The 21,756-nt window shown below is 33.8% G+C and overlaps 3 protein-coding genes across 3 annotated transcripts in view; all 3 read left to right on the top strand.

Annotated features, from left to right (window-relative positions):
- Positions 1-6,911, top strand: part of LOC108907689 (serine protease persephone) — a 16,847-nt gene extending 9,936 nt beyond the window's left edge. The window contains exons 6-12 of the mRNA XM_018711475.1: positions 2,026-2,127; positions 3,681-3,761; positions 4,067-4,177; positions 4,236-4,333; positions 6,209-6,375; positions 6,428-6,681; positions 6,739-6,911. Coding sequence (XP_018566991.1) covers positions 2,026-2,127; positions 3,681-3,761; positions 4,067-4,177; positions 4,236-4,333; positions 6,209-6,375; positions 6,428-6,681; positions 6,739-6,849 — 924 coding nt within the window. The 3' untranslated portion in view covers positions 6,850-6,911. The remainder of the gene's footprint in view (positions 1-2,025; positions 2,128-3,680; positions 3,762-4,066; positions 4,178-4,235; positions 4,334-6,208; positions 6,376-6,427; positions 6,682-6,738) is intronic.
- Positions 6,912-10,035: 3,124 nt separating this feature from the next.
- On the top strand, positions 10,036-15,475 carry LOC108907679 (ionotropic receptor 40a). The gene is made up of 14 exons (XM_023454741.1): positions 10,036-10,119; positions 10,188-10,283; positions 10,338-10,474; positions 10,531-10,696; positions 10,759-10,892; positions 10,950-11,043; positions 11,098-11,256; positions 11,323-11,482; positions 11,544-11,672; positions 13,596-13,696; positions 13,762-13,927; positions 14,219-14,315; positions 14,372-14,607; positions 15,264-15,475. Exons 1-14 carry the CDS (start codon positions 10,048-10,050, stop codon positions 15,458-15,460), a joined length of 1,944 nt encoding a protein of 647 aa, XP_023310509.1. The 5' UTR covers positions 10,036-10,047; the 3' UTR covers positions 15,461-15,475.
- A 3,193-nt stretch (positions 15,476-18,668) lies between these two features.
- LOC108907672 (odorant receptor Or2-like) lies at positions 18,669-21,083 on the top strand. The gene is made up of 6 exons (XM_018711451.1): positions 18,669-19,179; positions 19,242-19,440; positions 19,555-19,654; positions 20,630-20,757; positions 20,804-20,964; positions 21,022-21,083. The coding sequence occupies exons 1-6, from the start codon at positions 18,669-18,671 to the stop codon at positions 21,081-21,083; spliced, it is 1,161 nt and encodes a 386-aa protein (XP_018566967.1).
- Positions 21,084-21,756: the final 673 nt, after the last annotated feature.

Raw genomic sequence — 21,756 nt, 5'->3', positions numbered from 1 at the left:
GCCCATTACAACACGATGACAATGGCCATTTTGATATTTAATAAAAAATCTATCAAAAGTTATGTCTTTTGGCCGAAGAGTAGCATATTTTCTGTATAAATTTAAATAAAACTCTCCAATTATGGTAAATGAACGATGTTTTTTAGTTTTTGTATTGGGAATATTTACTAATATTATATTTCCCAAATCTTTTACATCATTAACTTTTACTTGAATGAGTTCATCGCATCTACAAGCTCCTGTGACTCCAAATATTAGTGCAACCTAAAAAATATAGAATTATTAATTTTGTAACAATAAAAAAAGTTGGAAAATGCAAGGAAATTCTAAAACATGACGTAATTTTAAGACATCTATATTTATGAGTTTTTACAACATTCTTCCAATGAGCTATCTTTATTTCCGAAAATTGTTTATTATTCTCGTAATGGATACTATAAAATAACTTGAAGTTTACAAATTATAACAAAATTTTGTATTACAAATATAAAAAGGTTAAATATATATCTACCTATAATTTAAAAAGTACATACCTTGGTTGCTAAATATTTATCATCAGGTGCTTTATTCAGGAATTCGTCAAATTCTTTTTTAGACAAAACTTTCGACTTTTTTGGTTTATAATTTTCACCTTGTCGTTTCAAAAATGTAATTAATTTTGAATATTTCTCAATATTTACATTGTGTTCTATGTTTAATTTAGATTTTACCATTGAATATTGCGCCCATAAAGTTGAACTTTTCAGTGTTCTGAATAATCTTGTAAAATATGCTATCATCACATTTTCTGAATAAATATGTGCATTATTTTCTTTTGCCCAATTTTTGAATTTATCATAAGCATTTTCATAAATTTTTCTCGACTTTGTTGGTGTAAGTGTTGCCACTGATGTATTTGCAATTTCCAGTAATTCTGGTGGTGTGCACTGCATTTCTTCAGACATTTTAAAAACGACCCAACGAGACATCAAATTTCAACTTACACTTAATGAAACGTCAAAGCTTCTTGAATCTTTAATTCGTTGCTAGGATACTTATCTACACATTGTTACATTTTTTTACTAGTTAAAAAATGAAAAATATTTGTACTAGTTAAACAATAGGCTGCTTCTAAAGGAGGTGTTGCACTATATAATATAAGTATTATTATACGCTTGAAGAAAAAAGCTATTACACAACAATAATTTGACTAACTTGACAAATGTCAAGTTATTTTAATTGTTTTTGAAGTGTTTCTGGTCATGGCTAATTTGACAACAGGTCTGATACGAGAAAAACTGTCCAAAAAATAGAAAATTGCAAATATCTCTAAAAGTTGTACGGCAACCCTAACATTGCTTATATGGCTTGAAAGGAAATTTCAATCTGCATACATCAAAGAAAAATACAGGGTGTTCCATTTAAGTAAACAAAGTTATAGTTGTCTGAAGTTATCAAAATGTAACAGCAAAAATGAAACACCTAGTATTAAATGTTTTAATTTGTTGGTATACCATAATGTAGTGTTACCTATGCCCTTTGCAGGTACCAAAAATCCACTTGATATCGGGCTCCTGAAACGAGTTACTAGCATCTCCGCGGACCCTTGCATCTGTCAAATTTTTTCTTTAATAATTAATATCTCAAAATATATAACTCCCAGGTATAGGGAATATTTAATAAAGTGACCCTCTAATTTTACGTAGAATCCGAAAATGCAATAATATACTTATAGGGTGTTCCATTTAAAATAAGAAAGTTAATGTCGGTTTTCGGTATAACCGGAAATACCATAAAATTCTTAGTTATATTGGCCCTACTGCCTTTGCTAGGTTGCCAAATTTTCAGACTTGTGATAGAAGAAGATAGCAAATTATTTCCTCGATATTATATCGATTCGAATGAGCTGATATTCGATATTATTTCGACAGTAAAACTTTCATGAGTATCAATATATCAATATCATTTCGATCTCGATTGGTATTCACAGAATCGACACTTTGAGAGTCCCTGTACTTGTATACAAGACAATTGTTTCTTTTTTAGGTTGGAATTGTTTCATTTGGTTTGGGCCTAGGGTGTGAGATTGGATGGCCACCAGTATTTACCCGTGTCACAAGTTTCATCGAATGGATTAGAGGGAACATCGCTTAAGTGAAGCTGCATTGACGATTTTCTGGAAAATCCTAAATCTATGAGACATTAAACTCTTATAAATTAACAATGTTTTAATTCTATATCCCTAACAATTATTAACCCTGGTATGGCGTTAGTAGTAACAAATAGACCAGATGTAGGCACAAATTTTATTTGAAGATACGATTTTATATCCGTTTTTTTTTATAATTTGAGAAAACACCAACAATAACCTCAACTTACACCAAAACCCAAATTAACACCAATACACCAAACCAAACTAGAACAAAAGCGACTATTAAAATGTCAAAACGACATTTAGAAATGACAATAAGTCCTGATCTACTTTCGCACAATAAGGTACAATTATTAATAACCACAGAAAAGATTTTTTTATGAAAAGCGTTATTATTAGCTGTAGCTTCTTCAGATTAAAGCCACACTTTAGAAAAGACCCTGTATAATAACTCGTTGTGCTTGGTAAAATTGGAAGTGTTGATGAAACGGTAAAGTTAACAGAAATTCCAAACAAAGTATCTGGGAGTAACTGGAATTGTGTTTCTCATGTTAAAATTAATATTATAATAATTATTACACAGGCCGACAAAATTTGGCCGGCACTCTGAACTCCAAAATACTCTGTCACGTCAAACTTTGTAATAAACTTAAAAAAATGTCTTATAATTCGATATATGGCCTGTATTTTACGCATTTTATCAATCTGGAGATTTTACACGCAAAAGAGGTCCCATTAATGGTTTCAGCAAAAAAAATATCTAGCATAATCTCAAATATGTCAAAGAATCACGATTTTAGCACTTTAAATTTAGTTTAGAAAATTTTTTGGAGAAAGTATATTCGTGTTTATGGGTTAAAATCTTATCAGCCTGTGTTATTATCGACGAAGGTCATTTTTATGACTCGACAGCTCAGCACAGGCGGTCATAAAAATTAATACAGTTACGACTAATATGAGAGTACTTATAAGAACGATAAAACAAAATAGACTGTTTCTTTTTCTTTCCGGTAACCTGTTTCAAGCAAATTTTGTTTTGTTTTTCCGTCAAATTCTTTTGTATGTACACATCAGTATTAAAAAGGTCAATATTTACAACTAGCTCGATGTTAGAAGATCGTTTTGAAAACATGAGTCACTGGGAAGCATCTAAATTTTGATAATTTAAATCAATAGGAAGCACAAGAACCTTAGATAATCATGGGGAATTTAATTTTACATGTACATAAACATACAAGTAGTGCTAATTTAACTAACGCTAGTTACTTTATTTATGTTTTAGTGCAGACTATACACCGTGTCCCAAACAAAATGTATTCATATCTTTTTCCTTGTACCTTATAAACGTGGAACACCCAATACATTAAATGTGCATTGTTTATAGATTTTACAAAGGTGCAATAAAATGTTCATTTTATTATAATTCTTATCAACATTCATATATTTAAAGAGCTCTGTCAAAATAGTGACTTGTAGTAAGTTAGAATAACTGATAGGATTTGATAAATAATTTTAGATAAAGCTATTTGTCAGAAATGAACCGTTATAGACGTTAGCAGGTGTGAAAATGAAAGCTTTTAATGTGCCCGGGATAACATTTGTTATTATTAGTGTATCACTGTCACTATGGGTAAGTATTACGAACAGAAAATAATTTTACCAATATAAAAATAGCAGAATCGAAGAATAAAAGGTAGTAAAAACGCGTTAAAGGAAAATTTACAACACTGCTAATCTCTAACTACTCATTTGATTTATATGGCTAGTATATATTTTCTTATCTGATCTAATCTGCAGATAAGGTTTAATCAATGTTGTAATTATGTTCTTCCTGGTGATATCTTTCAATGAATATACATACTTCGACTACCGTGAAGCAGAAAAGGGAATTTTATTCTTATTCTTGTGTAAAGTGTAAATCAATTTTACCGTTAGGGGGATGTGCTTGGAAAACACATTTCAAAAAGCGAGAAAGCAGAGTCCAAAGAGCGGAATGGAAGAAGAGCCAACGGAGATGAAGCCAAACCACATTCTTTGCCGTATATGGTTACGTCAATGTACATGTTTATAGAAACAAACACAATGTTTAAAATTCTTATTTTAGGCAGCTATTCACACCATTACAAGCGACAAAGCTGTGTTGTGTGGAGGAACCTTGATATCGGATTCTATAGTGATGACAGCAGCGAGATGTGTTAGCGGGTATGTATACATATAGGATTAGTCAAAAGTTTGGAAACCCCCGAAAATCTTAACAGAAAAGCTTTTTTAGGATAAATGGTGAGGACAAAAGTCTCAGCATTTTACACGACGCATCCGATGGTAACCTTGACCTTGAGGTCACAGCTCAAGGTCACATCAAAGTCAAGTCGGTTTTTTTAAATTGCGAGTCCTTTTCGACCCCGGATATGGAAAGAGTAGGAAATTCTGCATCCGAATGACATTGACCAAGGTTAATGCTCACTTCAAGGTCAAATAATGTTGATGTTTACTGTAATTTTTTATTTTTTATTACGGAAGAAGAGAGAGTGACAGTCTTTGAGAACATACCTGATGATACTTCTTAATGACCTTGATCTTGAGGTCACAAAAATTGTGAGTTCCTTCTATTCCGTCGAAAATAAAAAATTACAGCCGGAATAATCACTTGACCTCTACCTGACCTTGACCATTGACCTTAAGGTCACGTTTAAGATAATAACATGTAGAATTCTACGCTCTCTTATTTCTAGCGTCGAAATAAGGGGTCGCTACTCCAAAAACCGATATGACCTTGACCTTAAAATCAAGGTCACTAAGAAGTCCCATCAGGTATCTACTCAAAGACTGAGACTCTCTCTGATTCCGTAGTTAAAAATAAAAAATTACAGTAAACATCAACATTTGACCTTGAACTAACCTTGACCATTGACCTTGAGGTCACGGTTAATGTCATATTCGGATGCAAAATTTTCTGCTGTTTCCATTTCCATCAGTGATTATATGACGTAAGTTGCAGTTCTCCATAGTTTCTTTTTTCACCTCATCAAACGCTGTATGAATCTTCTCAATGAGTTGGTCCTTGCAATTAGTCTTTCCCATTGAATAGGTAAGTGTCCTCACATGGCCTCACATGAAAAAGCCCAATGGGTTGAGATCCCGGGATTGTGGTGGCCAACCAATGCGACCATCACGACCTATCCATCGATTTGGTTACTTTTTATTGAGGAAATTAGTGCCACCTCTTCCATAATGGGACGGAGCACCATCATGTAAAAAGAATAATGTCCTTCTGATTTGCAGAGGAATGTCCTGAAGTGGTAAAGGTAGATCGTTATTCCGTACATCTTGTTGTTCAAATTTTCGTCGAGGAAATGTGGTCCGATAACTTCATTATTAATTATTCTAGCCCAAACGTCTACGGAGAAACTTCTCTGAAAATGAGTTTCTCGAATGGCATGACGGTTTTCGATTGCCCACACGTGATCGTTGTGCAAATTGTTGCTTCCATCTCTTGTAAATGTAGCTTCGTCACAGAAAATGGTTCTTGAAAGAGTATCCAGATGATTGCTTCACCATACACAAAGATGAACTCTTTGGGGGAGATCCGTGGGGAGAAGTTCTTGTACCGTTTGGTAATGATAGGGATGCAGTCATTTTTCTCGCAAAGTGTCTGTGCACAGCCGTCCTATTTTGTCCAGCAAGTACAGAAATTGTTCTCGTTCTAGTACCGAGATCATTTTCAACAAGCTCAAGCATTTCTGCAGCATTATCTCTTCGCATAACTTCTCTTCCACAGGTTAGTTTAGGGAAAGCACCTGTTAATCGAACAATTGTGAAGGGTCTATTAAACGTTTGCTTGTCTGGAAGACGGCGGTTTGGATTTCGTCGTTGATATTCCCCAACTGAGGCGGTTACCGTTGCAATATCCATAAACTAAAATCGCGTATTCTTCATTTGAATAAATTAGCGCTATGATTTTAATACGAATGACGCAAAAAATACAAAAAGAACCAACTGTCAATGGTGACAATTAAGGAACTGACCAGAAAAAATATACCTACCAAGACATTTGTGTGATTTGTTTATCGACTTTAGGACAACAGAGGCTGAGGTTATCCTAGGTGCCCACAATATCGACGAAGAAGAAGACACCCAAGTGGTAATCAATTCTTCAGAATTCGTTATTCATCCTAACTATACAGACGATAGCAACCTACACGACATAGCTCTTATCCAACTACCTACATCTGTGACTCTGAATGGTAACAACTCTTTCTTCCAGTGAGCTATTTCTAAGACAAACTTCTCTTGCAGAGAACATCGCACTCGTTGCTCTGCCCACATTGGACGACGCCAACTACGACGACGCACTTGGGTTCGTAGCCGGTTGGGGGAAGACTACAGACACGACATACAGCAGCGTGCTGCAAGTTATAAATGTCACCATCATTCCAACGACTGCCTGCGAGGTGTCCCTCGCGTTCGACCAGATATGCACCAAAAGGGTTGAAGAGAAGAGTATTTGCCTTGGGGATTCTGGAAGTCCTCTAGTGGTGGATAGAGTGCAGGTAAGTCAAAGAGGTTTGTACAAAGTCGTTCTCTGTACATACTTTTCATTTTCCTAGGTTGGAATTGTATCTTACGGAAGTAATCTTGGATGTGCGGTTGGTCTACCTGGTGTTTATACGAGAATTGCCAGATACTTGAGTTGGTTGTACAAAAACATTGAAGGTTAGAAAGAGAAGACTGAATAATTGTATGAAAAATTGAGTTGTATGTGAAATATATGAAAATTAAAGTAATTGTTTCATTCCTCCAAACAAAATAGAATATTATCCTTCAGTCTTCTTAAAGCAAAGGTGCTTATGTTTACTAAAACAGATGACAATATCTTTGATATTGGTGATTGAAAGACTGAAATCTAGTTATCATAACCTTAAAAGACACTCATCTAGTTGTGTTATCAAAAAATTAAAGGTTGAAAGAACAATTCTAAATTTTTAAGTGATTTTCAAAAGGTTGTAACTTGGCAAAAAATGATTGTAGAGCAGTAGGCCTTCTCTTTCAAAAAATCCATAGGCTTCAACATATTTTTTTTTTAGTTTGATTCATCCTTTTTAATTTGAGCTGTTCAAGAGCTTTCAACATTTGTCGCTGAACTATTATCGTCGTTCAAAGCAAAACGACCTTTTTGGCTTTGATAATTAGTTACTCTGGAACTAATAATAGTACAAAAAATCTAAGCAGGTTTTCGAAAACTTCAAAGCATCCTCTTGATTCGAAAGAGATAAAAAATTTCGTATTTAAGAATTTTCGCGGAACTTTAGATAACTTTGCAAATAGACTCCGTTTATTTTCGGGTATTTTAAAACGGAAAGTATCCCAAAGAAACTCTCAGGAGTTCAAACCGCTGGGGCTTTTCTTTCGTTGTGATCCGAATGATTGAAATTGTAATTTTTGCAAAAAATCAATGAAAGGGTTAATTTTGAGTATTTTATACATTATTTTAAATTAAAAATGTTTTTTTGTAAATATCAAATTTTTTCACCAAAAAATGATAAACATCAAAAAAAAAAGGAAAAAAATTACAAATATACAGAGCAGATTTCTGGCCAAGTGAAAAAAAAAACTGTTTTTGTTTCTAATTAGAGCTCGTAGAACGATTTGTGAGCTAGAAAATTCAGTAAGCGGAAGAAAATACTGAATGGGGGATACCTTTTGCAATTATTAATTTTTAAATTGACATTTGAAAACAAGATTAAAAAAGGACAATTTTTACAATTGTGTAGCATGTGAATACTGTAAAAAAATCGAAACATTTGTCTTCCAAAAATACGTATATCTTTTTAAGTTTATTTTTTTCGATATTTAACATTTTTTGATAAAAAAAATATAAATTTTTGCACAAAAACATTTTCAATTTAAAAAAAATGAGTAAAAGATGCAAAATTTATTGTTTTTTTTTTTCAAAAGTGACAATTTTACTCATTCGGATCACAATGAAAAAAAAACAGAGGTTTGAACTTTTGAGAGTTTTCTTGGGATAAGTCGAGGTTAAAATAAAACGAAAATATCCCTTAGTCTATTTATTATTTGTAAAGTTGCCTCAAGTGTAGCGAAAATCCTTAAATACGCAACTTTTTACCTTTTTTTATTACTCTTCGACCAGTTTTTGCTAAGTTACAGCCTCTTAAAAATCGCCTAAAAAAATTTCTATCCTTTATTTTTGCGACTAGTGTATTTTACATCAAACCTAATATATACACTTAATTTCTACTACGTTCTTCTACGTTGATTATACGCTATTTTTCATACGTATGGAAGAGAAATGAAATAGCTCGGTCTCGATCAAATATTAATTATTTTCTCAAACGTATTTCATACCTGTCGTGAAATCTAACAAGCACGTCAAAACGCAACATGAAACCCTCACACGGCAATATAAGTCATAATATCTTGGTAATAGTTGAATATTAAAGTCTCAACGAAGAGGAAAGATTATGATCAAAACTGCGGTAATTTTATTTTTGTTTATTGCTGTAGCAAAAGTAGTTTCAGCAGCAAAAGGGGATATTGCATATAAACAATGTGAGTAAAAACACATTATTTTCTTTGATAATGAGTGTTTTGTACATTATTCTAGTATTAAAGCAACAAAAGCATTTGTTTTAACATACAGGATGTCAAGAAGTGAATGGGACATACTTCAAGAATTTCCTCGTATGATAATAAATTTTGTTGCGGATCTTCAAAACAGTTTTTTATTCTATTCTTTTAAAAATAAGTTTGTTACTTTTCTACGAGTAGATATTTCAATGAAATATATTACAGGAAAGTTTTTTTTATAGCTGCAGTTAACTATAGGTTTATTTTTTACCTAAAACATTATTGAGATCGCTGAGAATATCTGAAGCAGTCTTTTGATTTCGTACTATATACAGGGTGTTCAACATATGCCGGAAAATGAAGGCTGCGATTCTTTGGCTAATTCTAAGAAAAAAAGTTCATATTAATAGTGGTCCGCAAACGTATCATTTTCGAGATATACTATGGGATGTCAAAAAAAATATATTTTTTTCAGTTTTTTGACGATATCTCAGGAACTATTTGAGAAACAGAACTCAAATATTATACACGTATTATCATTAATATTAACTACTTTTGAGCGCTAATTCAATTTTTATTCATATGACAGTGGCGGAGATTTTGGAATCGCGTGAGGTTCTTTTGCCATTAATTTTTACGACTCTGGAAAAATTGGCATTTTGAAAGCATATCTTAAACCGCAAATGTTTTTTACACAGAAAGGTATCCATTATCAAAAGCTCTAACGCGAACCGTTTTCAAGGCGCGCTATGATGAAAAACATGAAAGTGGCAACAATATAAAAAAAAATCAAAACTAAGCAAATAAACAACAAAAGTCGTCCACATAGAGTAAATAATTGACATCGAGATATTGAATTAAATCATTAATAAAAATATCACACAACAGTGGCCCCAGAATTGGCCTATGTGGAACCCCTGAAGATTTTCCGAAATTGACAACAGCAGTAGAAAAAAACAAGTCAAGTAATAATAAAGCAGCTCGATTACTTTTAAAGATATAGGCGAAGTTAATTTTAAAAAAGGCTTTATCTCCATGTATCATGAAAACAAAGATGATATTTTGATGTTTTATTAACCTTGAAATCGATGGTACATTATTTTCAAACAAATAATATTTCTGTTACAAAGATGGGATAGAAGACATGAGAAAAACCTTTGGAGGTGACCTAGCAAGTGCTGTGACAGACATAGTAAACGATTTTCCTTTAGACAAAATTATAATTTGCTTCGATAATCAAACAGGTAAATGAAATCTTCAAGATGGCTGATTTTGTACTTTTTATACATATTTGCTTTATTTTAGACGTCAATTTTATTTTACTTTTAATGCAACGCCTTTCTGCTAGTGGAATATCCAGTACCCTTTTCAATTTGACCAGTCCAGACGTTCAGGAGAAGGTAACAAATTTTGTATATCTGGAAATGTGTTAATGTAAACTTTTAACACACTGTACACATTCTTTTAGTACTTCGATTTCCTCAATTATCACACCGAGTACCACTTGGAGGCGTACACCATATTTTTCGCAAATCATCACCTCTACGAACACATATTGTTAGAGGTGAATATCAAATCATATGCGGGTCTTCAGAATAGTTTTTGATAATATTTGCAGATTTATGACAGGAACTACATAAGAAGGAACCTTGTGTACATCTTCAACTGGGGCAGATTACCACTTGAGAGGAACTTTGTAAGGAATATCGAGTACGCAATGAAGATATACGTCATTACCAACCCTAGGACAGACACGTGAGATGATGCTTCACAAAAAATATTGTCGAGATGTTACACCAACTTTATTGCAGTTTCAGGCTGTTCTACAGTCAAGCCACATCCCATAGGGAGCACCATTTGGACATGGTAAATTGGTGGAACCACGGGAAAGGGCTGTTTAGCCACCCTACCTTGCCGATAATGAAGTCAGTGTATAAGGATTTTAAAGGGAAGGTTCTGCAGGTACCAGTTTTACACGTAAGAATAGATTGAACGTTATCCTTAGCAAATTAAGTGCTCTCTGATCGTTGTTCTTCTAGAAACCACCATGGTATTTCGTGCGGTACAATAATAGCAACAACGGAAACTTCTCAAATATTAACAATACCATGGAGGTTCTAGGTGGTAGAGACGACCGAATCCTGTCACTTTTATCGCAGAAATTGAACTTTAGGTAAAGTTGGGACAGCTCGGAAGAGTTTCTTCAAATCTTACTGAACATCATTTTCAGATACAACTATTTTGATCCTCCTGAACATATCCAAGGCACGCCCGATTCCGAAAGCGGAGTTTTTAGTGGAGTTCTTGGTCTGATATGGAGAAGGGTATGGTATGTTTCCAACTAAAAGGTAATAAATCATAACATCTTGAATTTTTAGGAAGCAGACTTGTTTTTAGGCGACGTAGCTCTTACCTATGAAAGATCAAACTTTGTGGAATTCTCTTTTCTCACTTTGGCAGACAGTGGGGCCTTTGTCACTCACGCTCCAAGCAAGCTCAATGAAGCATTGGCACTGCTAAGACCTTTCCACTGGCAGGTAGACGGAAATGAATCAATTTCAAAGAATAACCGCTGTCTTATGACATTTCCTAAATCTTTTTAGGTTTGGCCGGCTATTTTGGTAACGTGTCTTGCAGTTGGACCAATGTTGTATATAATTATAGCTCTCCCAAATGCTTGGCAGCCCAGGTTCAGAGTGAGGTCTCACGCCAGGTTGTTCTTTGACTGCACCTGGTTCACCATCACAATTTTATTAAAACAAAGTACGTGAATAAAAGCGATATGTGTTCATTATACTTAAATTCGAGCAAATTCGTTTTGCAGCAGGGAGATTACCAAGTTCTAGTCACAAAGCCAGATTCTTCATTATATTGCTGTCGATCTCTGCAACATACGTCATCACCGACATGTATTCTGCGAACTTAACCTCACTTTTGGCTCGACCTGGCAGAGGTAGGTAGAATGTTGGAAAAACTGGATAAAAATAGTCATGATTTTGTTGCCATTTATGCATACTTCTACTGAAAAGAAAAAATTACCCTTTTACATTGCGTTTGGCATCACATCACTAGGCTACAGGTTACTGAATTTTCACACTGGAATCAAAATTTTCTAAACGGCATGAATGAGCTATTAGTCCAGGGAACGAAGAGAAAAATGGGGTAAAACCTCCGAATTTTTATGAAAATTTGGAATTAAGTTTATTTCACCCTGTAGATGAATAAATATAAAAATAGATGTTCTATAGACTAAAATCATATATTAATATATAGAATAAATATTGTGGGTAATAATTTACGTTATTTTTATAAGGTTTCAACCCTTAAATCCACCTTTAATGATAAAAATATAAATTTAATAGTTTCTTTGACTTTAAAACATTTTTATACCGCATATGTTATAGATAGAAAACTTTTCAATAGTTTAAAAAACTACCCCTAATAACAAAATATTAAAAAAATAGTTTTTAACAGTTTGAAATGATTTGATAGTACAAACAAGATAAATTAAATTCTTTTACCTGTTTATAATACAATTTATAATTTTTCGCATTGTTTTAACCCTTAAAAACCACCCCCAATGACAAAATACAAAAAATGGCTTTTAAATTATTTAAAATGAATTATAAATTTTTTTTCGAAATGACTTTCTTTCTCGCGATTTACTTTAATTTATTGATGACATTCAAAATAATTGTTTTCTTAATATTTTCTTCGTGCAGAAAGTCATAATTTCAAATTATTTTTTTATGTATACCTATGAATGCTCCAAAGTTGTGGATAACCAAAATATTGATATACTCCAAAAATTGAAGCGTCTTTTTAACGATAACTTCCTTAAATTTAAAGCTATTAAGACAATCCAAAAACGATTTTACGGAAAATTTCGACTAAAAGTAGGTACTGTAAAACTGAATATTTTTTAACGCGTTATTTTTGAGATTTTTGAGGTTAAAGGGTTTAAAAAACATAACCTTCGCCTTCAACTTCAAACTTCTAGCAGCTACATCTTTGTTAATTTTTATCCTCCACAAATAAAAAAGAATTCAAAATATTCTGTAAAAAAAAATCTAAACTTTTGTATTCTTGCATATTTTTCGTATCTTTTTTATTTTTAAAGTTATTTTCAAAAATATGTTATTCTTTTGGAATTAAAAAAATTTCTTTCAATCAAAACGTTATATTTTTTAAAATATGCATTCTAAACCGCTTAAACTTATGTAATATATTGTTAGCACATAAAAAATGTAAATCGTAGAAGGATTGCCTTTAATTTTAAATTTCGTGAAAAATTCTTCAGTTTTTGTACCGATTTTGTCCCGAAAAAAGCGAATTAACGTTTTATTTTGATCATAACTCTGTTAATTTTTATGCTAATGACTTAAAGTCAAGTTCATTTTAAAGATTTTTTAAAGTACTCTTGAAAAATAGAATTTTTTTAGTTATTTTACGTTAAACGCTTCCAATTTAGTTTCAGGAGGACATGAAATTATCTTCAACCAGCCGTATCTCAGCAGCTTCATTTTCTTCGTGATTTTTTTTTCATAGAATGCCTATTTTCCGAGTTATTCGAGAAAAACTACTGGACAACGTCTTTTTTTAATAAAAAATGTACATTTTCAATCACCAATAACTCAGAAAATATTGACTTATCGTAAAATGTTCATAAGATACTTTTTGCTTAAAATTGATTGCTTTATCGATTCCTGAGGTTATTTTCAATTTTATTTTTCGCCTCCTAGAAGCTTCCACCCCCTGGACAAAAGCGCTCATCGGCACTATATAACTTGTTTGTTTTTTGAGCTATTTTCTCGCAAACAAAGAAAACTGTAAACACCCTGTATAATATGACAAATTTATATTTTCTTGTTTGCAGAACGGGCTGTCAATAACTTGTATCAGCTTGAGAAAGCCATGGAATCTAGAGGTTACAGTTTGTTCGTTGAAAGTCACAGTTCCTCATACGGTCTCTTAGAGGTAAGATCTTTATTCTCTACAATTGAATTTCATCGTCAACTATTTCACCTCACACTGTTTTGAAGAATGGGACAGGTATTTACGGAAACCTCTGGGATCTAATGAAAAGGAATCAGGGAGGAAACGTCTTGGTGCAATCTGTAGAAGAGGGAGTGAAACTAGTAAGAGATAGCGATAAAATTGCTGTAATGGCAGGAAGAGAAACGTTGTACTTCGATATTCAGAGATTTGGTAATAATGTGAATATAACTTAAAATAATTGTTACATCTCGAGTGTCTCAAAAAGACCAGAACCCTTTGATAACATTTCAGGAATGAATGACCCACAAGGACATATAGAAGCAATTTCTGACTTCGGACGCTTTATCAATGGCAGGCATGAAAAATACTGTTCCAATATTTTTAAATTGACCTTGGTTTGATAAAACTCAATCCTGAAAAATTATCGAAGGGGTATGCGTCTTTTCAGGACACCCTGTATATTGAATATATAAAAAATTAAACCTCATATATTCTTCTCAGGCCCAAGCAACTTCCATCTGAGTGAAAAGTTAAACACGGCCTACTCTGCCATCGCTCTTCAACTTGGATGTCCGTACATCGAAGAAATCAACAGAATGTAACTATTTTTACCTCCAGATTACTGTCAGTTGTGTTCATTTGTTTCAATTGCAGTCTCATGGCAACCTTCGAGGCCGGCATAATTACAAAAATGACAGAGAACGAGTACGAGAAACTGGGAAAGCAAAAGGAGATATCCATGGAAGTGGAGGAAAATCTGGTCTCGGAAGCGGAGAGGGAAAACCCCAGGAAGACCAAGGCCAACGAGGATAGCGAGAAACTGAAGCCCATCAGCATAAAAATGTTGCAGGGGACGTTTTATTTGTTGTGCTTGGGAAATGCGTTTTCTGGTCAGTATACGAGTATTATAAATACAAAAGTAAAACTGGAACTTTAAAATTAGTATACAGGGTGATTCAGTCATAATGTCATTAATTTTAACCACGTATTCAGAAGGCTTAATAAAATCGGAAAAAAAAATTGTTTACTCGACTTTTAAAAATGAAGGAAATCAACCCATAACTCCCGCTAAGAGGGCGGCCCGGCCAAATGCCCGATGCTCGGAAAATTTTGTAACGTAATGTCACGAACAGATCGTCAGCTGAAGCGAACAGCGTTGCCAAGTTCACATCATAATCTGTGGTTCACATTTAATTAATCCGCTTTAGTACACGGATACATATATACGAAACCAATAAAATGCAAGTAAATAAAGGATCATGCTGCATTTTATTATAACTAATTTTAATATAACTATAACTAATTTCAGGAGGTCAAAATACTTTAGAATAAGTAGTATGCAGCCGTGGCACTCTGGTTGGCAACCGAACCCTGTCTGGCTCCTAGACTAATGTGCACATGCAAATTAGAAGGTTATTGACCTCGACACAGGTTAGCCTATGTCGGAAACACGTACCGAGTTGTTTATTTGTCTCCGTATACTCATTTTCCTCTATCTGCTCTTAAAATTAATGACATTATGACCGAATCACCCTATTTTTTGTAGGTCTGATTCTGCTAGCCGAGATTTTGTTCTACAAACATCAGAAAAAATATAGAGTTAAGAAGAAGCGTTTAGTGGCTATGAGGAAGTTCTCAAAGTTTGTCAGGTTTCAAATAAACAAATTGAGACTCACGATAAGACGACTCTATAGGAATGTCATGCACGATGCTTTTGTTGCAACTTTGGAGTATATAGAGTAGGTAAAATGCAAAAAAACAAATTTAGGCTGTTTGGAATAATGAATGTTTAACTAGAAATATATTATGCAACATGTATTTAGTTTTATTTTATAATTTTCACTTGTATTTAAAATACATACATTCTAAAAAACGAAATTATAATATACTTATTTGACTTCAATTTTACTAAAGAAAGAAGCATCATAATAATTTTATAAATCAAGTGGGACGTACCCAAACTTTTTCGAAGTAAATATTTTGAGCTGTCAACACCCTTTATTTCATATCCTACCGATTAATAACTAGCATTAGCAGCGAAAACTTTTACAAGTTCTGTCCGAAAAAGTATTTTTCTAAGGGCGTGATTTGTTAGATTCGGAATGACGTGGTTTTCCCGTACAAAAATGTATATAAGGCAGGAGATCATTATAAATCGATTCAGTGTTCTCAGTGTTAAGCCTCTTTTAAGGTAATTACCAAAATTTAATTGTTTCAATATAACTACTAGATATTATTTGTATAATTCAGTGCTGGTTTGGGCGTCAACCCGCATAGTAGTTATTTCCTCTTTTCATAGTACCTGCAAAATAGCAGGTCGCTCTCGGCCAGTTGAGCCGTATTAAAGGCCTAAGCATTGAATACCAACGACGACCCATAGATGTAGCACTATGTTATATTTTATACCTCACCCATACTCATTCCTTATTGTCTATAGTTAAGGCATCAAATATAGTTGGATTATTCGTCGGTCTACACCTACAGTACAATAATGAGAACTAAAAATCCAAAGCCGTTATATACAGTACGCGCCTAAAGTATGGAATAAATTCAGTAAAAACAAAACAATTTTTTTGGAAAAAATCCTCGAACAGGTCGATTTTTTATTTGAAAAATACATATTTCAGCATAAAAGGCGATTTTCAACCGTCATTTGTTTTCGAGTAATGACGTAATCGACATTTTTTTAAATAGCAACCCCCTATTTTTTTTCTTGATTCTGAAAGATCGTTTCATTAGCAATCCGAAAGTATTAAAATGTTGCCATCTTACATAGGAAAGTTTTCGAGTAAATAAGGATTGAATGTTAGAAAACCCAAATCAATTAAAATAAAGCAAAAACGTTATCAAATTTAGTTTTTCGAAATGCCTGAAGTTTTTTATGGATTACGTAGGTGTAAATCTTTACAAAGTGTCACTGTCTTACCGACTTTCTAAGTATTGTAAGCGATATAAAAATGATTGTTGAATTTAAAGTATTATGGCACATTTAACTGTCACACAAAGAATTGAAATTTTAATTCTTATTTGATGCGGAGATAAGACTAGAACGCAGCAAGAAGTTTGCGATTTATTTCATGAAAAACATCCAGATCCCTGTACCAGCCTATCAACAGTCAGTAAGACAGAATCTAAATTTAGAGAAACTGGCAATGTTGTAGATATTCCAAAACCTTGACGTCCAAGCGTTAGTGAAGATCACAAACAGAACATTTTGATAAGTATGGTAGATAATCCTCATAATACTTCACGATTCGCTGCACTAAACAATGAAATTAGTCAGACCACAGTGCTACGTATCCTGAGGCAGGAAAAATATCATCCCTACAAAATTCAACTTGTGCAGGAACTCAATGAAGACGATCCCGACCGCCGCTTACACTTTTGTGAAATTATGATGGAATTATGTCAAGTAAATAGAGATTTACACCGGCAAATACTTTTTTCAGACGAGGCCACTTTTTGCCTCAATGGTACAGTGAACCGTCAAACTTGCAGGTATTGGAGTCGGGAAAATCCTCATTGGATGGCAGAGACACATACCCAACACCCACAGAAATTAAATGTGTGGACTGGAATAGTTGACAACAGAATAGTAGGACCTTTCTTCTTTGAAGGAACCCTTACAGGAGAAAGATATTTAGAGTTTTTACAAAATGACCTTGTTCCAGCGCTTGCAGTAATTTTTCCTAAAGATAATGGCCCTGATATTCCTGATGACACGATATGGTTTCAGCAAGACGGTGCACCTTCGTACTATGCGCGCCCTGTTCGAGATTTTCTGGATAATTGTTTTCCTCGGAGGTGGATCGACAGACGAGGACCGATAGAATGGCCCGCGAGATCCCCAGATCTTACACCCCTAGACTATTTCTTATGGGACTACTTAAAGTCCAAAGTGTACGTTAATAGACCACATAATTTAGAAGAACTTCAAAATTGTATTATAGATGAAATACACAGAGTTACCCCAAAAATAATTCAAAATGTGCAAGAAGAATTTCTACACAGACTTGCGTATTGTCAAGAAGTCGGTGGGTGGCAATTCGAACACTTAATTTAGGTAGAAAACTTAATGAATTGTATTTCCTTGACATAGGAATTGTTATTTTTTTAATGAATAAAATTTACGTTTTCTAATATTCAATCGTCATTTACTCTAAAACTTTCCTATGTAAGTTGGCAACATTTTAATACTGTCGGATCGACAATGAAACGATCTTTCAGAATCAAGAAAAAAAATAGGGGTTGCTATTTGATATGACGGTTTAAAATCGCCTTTTATGATAAAATATGTATTTTTTAAATTAAAAACCGACCTGTTCGAGAATTTTTCCCAAAAAAAAATTTTGTTTCGTTTTTACTGAATTTATTCCATACTTTAGGCGCGTACTGTATATGTTTGGTGGTTTCTGCTGACGATTGATCCTAGCTATTTGCTAGATTTGGAAAGCATAATTCTACATATATCACAGGGTAGTGGCTTCCGCTCTTCCGCATCCGCAGTATCATAAGTTAACTATAGGATGTTTTGAAAACAGGTGCTATAAATTAAGACGATATTCCTTGTCGATCTGTTTCTTTTGTTTTGACCTAGAGGGTGATAAAAGATGATTTCTTTTGGTAAATTTTGGATCTACTTTCTATAAAATGCACCACACTGAAATTTGTTTTTTTAAGAATCCAAAACGCTAGTGTTGTCACTTTTCGATTGTCTTACAGAGGTCGCTAGTTGCGATCCTTCCATGTAATATTTTAACAACTTTTCTGAGGTTAGGTTTTCAAAATTTTTTGATTTAGCAAATTTGATTTAAAACAAAAGGCGCCTATTACCTTTTGCCATGCTCACCATGATATTCAATTAAAAATTGTTTAATTTTCTGTTGGATTCTGAATTTATGGCACCGTTTTAATCACAATGTATTTAAACAATTACTTTTTTCAATGTTAGATGTTGAAAAACACCTCCAACGCCATAAAAATCCAAAAATTCATCCTAACATTGACCGGTCTGTGGCCGGAGGAACACCCAACTCTGTATGGGAAAATCTCAGGAAGAATCTCCGTCGTAACAGCAATAATATTCACTGCCACGCTGATTGCCGAAGCCATCAAACAAATCGGCAACTACGTGGTCCTCATAGAGCACCTTTCACTGATAATATCCCCTACGTCTTTCTTGATCAAACTGATTATGTTCCTGCGAAAGACTGGCCAGTTCGTGAGGTTATACCGGAATTTGGATATGGACATTTTCAACAAACATCCTGACCAATTCAACACGATTAAAAGGAAATCTGAGACAACCAGCGCTGTAATTGGCTTGTCGTACATGTTCTCATGCTTCGTGATTACCTTCTTTTTTTGTGCGAGACCCCTGTACACATCAGCGAATATGCCTGTAAGATTTTCATTTGAAATGGGACAGTATAAGCCTATCGTGGCTGTGTTTCAAATATTCTGTAAGTAAACGAATATGACATGTTTGTATCATCAATTTGTTTTTCTATGAAACGACTATTAGGTATGTTCAACGCAGCACTGAGCAATTCTTGCCTGGACGTGATCGCAATGACTCTAATGGGTATAGCTTCGGTCCAAATTGACATCTTAAATCGAAATATAACCAACTTTAAAAAGGAATGCGATGAAAGTGCGACAGGAACTGATGGTTACATTCGCTATCTAAACCACTGCGTGAAACATCACAATGAAATTATAAGGTACTTTTATCTACGCATAAGACTGAGATTTCCAGATCTAGAATTCAAATAATTGTGTATTTTTAATAATGACTAATCTTGACCATTTTATTGGGCAAAGCATGTGTTTTTCAGATATATTGGGGATATAGAAGAAGTATTTTCATTGGTATTCTTGGCTCAGTATTTGACAAGCGGTGCTTTGATTTGCAATATCGGATTTCTGTTAGTACATGTAAGTAAAAACATACAGCGGAGTCAGTCATAAGGTCGTTTATTTTAACCACGTTTTCGGAGGAGCTAATAAAGACAGAAAATCAAAAAAATTACCCCTTAACTCCCGTTAGTTCGGCGCCTTACTTTTGAACGTTGAAGCGAAACAGCTGATTTCCTCAATTGTCTTGAATTTTGCAATTGGTTTCAAAATCAAAGCGCAGCGGGTTCTAACTTTATCAACGAAGTGCTATGGACGGATGAGTGAGTGTTTTTTTAGCCGTACTGTCATTTTAAATAAGTTAAATCCATACTACTCTTTGAAAAGCGATAAGTCATACAATAAGGTATACGTACTACACACCTATTCAATTATAAAACATAGTGAAAACTGTCTATTCGTTGTCATTCACTACGGATTAAAAGCGCATTAAAAACTAGGTTGATGACCGAATAAGACACATTCACTCAGGAGCGGTCCGGGGGAATTTGAAAATACTTTTTTTTTCAGCGTAAATATGTATTTGATTTTTTTTTATCGCGTATTCGTATTCTACTCACTTCTCCCTACCTTCCCTTTAAATTAATGACATTATGACTGAATCACCCTGTATACAGAGGGTGTAGACTACCTACCTTTGACCTTTAGCACATATCATAACTTATAATAAGCTTGTTTTCTAAAATTCCGTTGTGGAAACTACATTTTTTTAAGCTTTTTTCATACCTCGCCGCTGGACAAAACATAATAACACATTTTACAGCACCTACGACCAGCGAATGAATTTATTCGACAGTTTAAATGAAATTAAATCTAATAAAATGTAAAATATTGCGGTGACATAGCAACCATTCTCGTTTGGTCGTTTACTTTGTATCAGCCGAATACTTTGTTGTCAGTTCACATCAGGTATATTATGGAGAACACAGTGTATTACTCCTAAAAAACATGACCTATACTTAAAGTTTTAAAGTATTATACAATATATTTTTTTAGATTCGTGGGCTAAATCTGCAGTTCTTCAACACGGTCTTCTATTTCGCAGCGATGATGTGCCAACTAGGGATGTATTGTTGGTTCGGGAATGAAATTATCGTGAAGGTAAACATATGCGCGATCTTCTTTATTCTTAAATTTTTCATTCAAAATCATGTTCTGTCATCTGTCACAGAGCTCAGATACGAAAACAGCCTGCTACGAATCGGACTGGATAGACTGCGAAGTTAAGGTCCGCAAAATATTAATTATTATAATGGAGCGTAGCAAGAGACCACTGTTCCTGACAGCGGGGAAGTTTTCAGTGCTTTCTTTAAACTCATTTACTACAGTAAGTACGATATAAATAAATATTTGCGCGTAATAAAGTTATGTTTTATATTTCCAGGTAGTGAACTCGTCTTACACTTATTTTGCTTTAATGCAAAAACTTTACAGCAAGACAAACAATTAGTAACTTTGCATGTAACTACTAGATTAACTAATAATTATGCCTGCACTTTTAGAAGTTATGGTTATTTGGAGAATGACCTCAGTTCTTATAAATAATATTGTTGCTTTGAATAGTACCGCATCTACATTTATAAAATCAATGTTCAATGTTACTAACTTTGTATATGCAATACAAAATACACGCCTGAGTATTTTTAGAGGCCTAACCTAACTCCAACCTAGCACTAATCACAATTCATATCTAAGTAATGTGACGTCAATGACGTTATGTCACAGGTCATGTAGTGTAGTGATGGGCATAATCGACCAATTTTAATAATCGAGTTATCGGTAATCGAGTACTTCTAATAATCGAGTGATCACTCGAGATACGAGATATTGGTCGTTTTCATCCCAGCGGCGCACAAATGTTTGAATTAGTCATATATTACTTATAAGCGTAGCTAAAAAAAAAAAAAAAAGCTCACGCATTTCAAAACCTAACCACTTTTTCATTTTATTCTAAAAAAAGGTTACGCAATCAGTGACTATTTGCAGTATGCACTAACATTTTGGGGTGCAACCGTAGGGTAATAATCACTCGAGTGGTGGGAGTAAACATCTCGAGATATCTCGAGTGGTCTCAATAATCGAGTACCACTCGATTTTTCACTCGAAATCTCCCATCACTAATG

The sequence above is a fragment of the Anoplophora glabripennis genome, unplaced genomic scaffold, assembly GCF_000390285.2.
Source record: "Anoplophora glabripennis isolate ALB-LARVAE unplaced genomic scaffold, Agla_2.0 scaffold11, whole genome shotgun sequence".
Lineage (NCBI taxonomy): Eukaryota > Metazoa > Arthropoda > Insecta > Coleoptera > Cerambycidae > Anoplophora > Anoplophora glabripennis.
The sequence above is the reverse complement of the archived record's forward strand: the minus strand, read 5'-3'. Positions and strand labels throughout refer to the sequence as shown.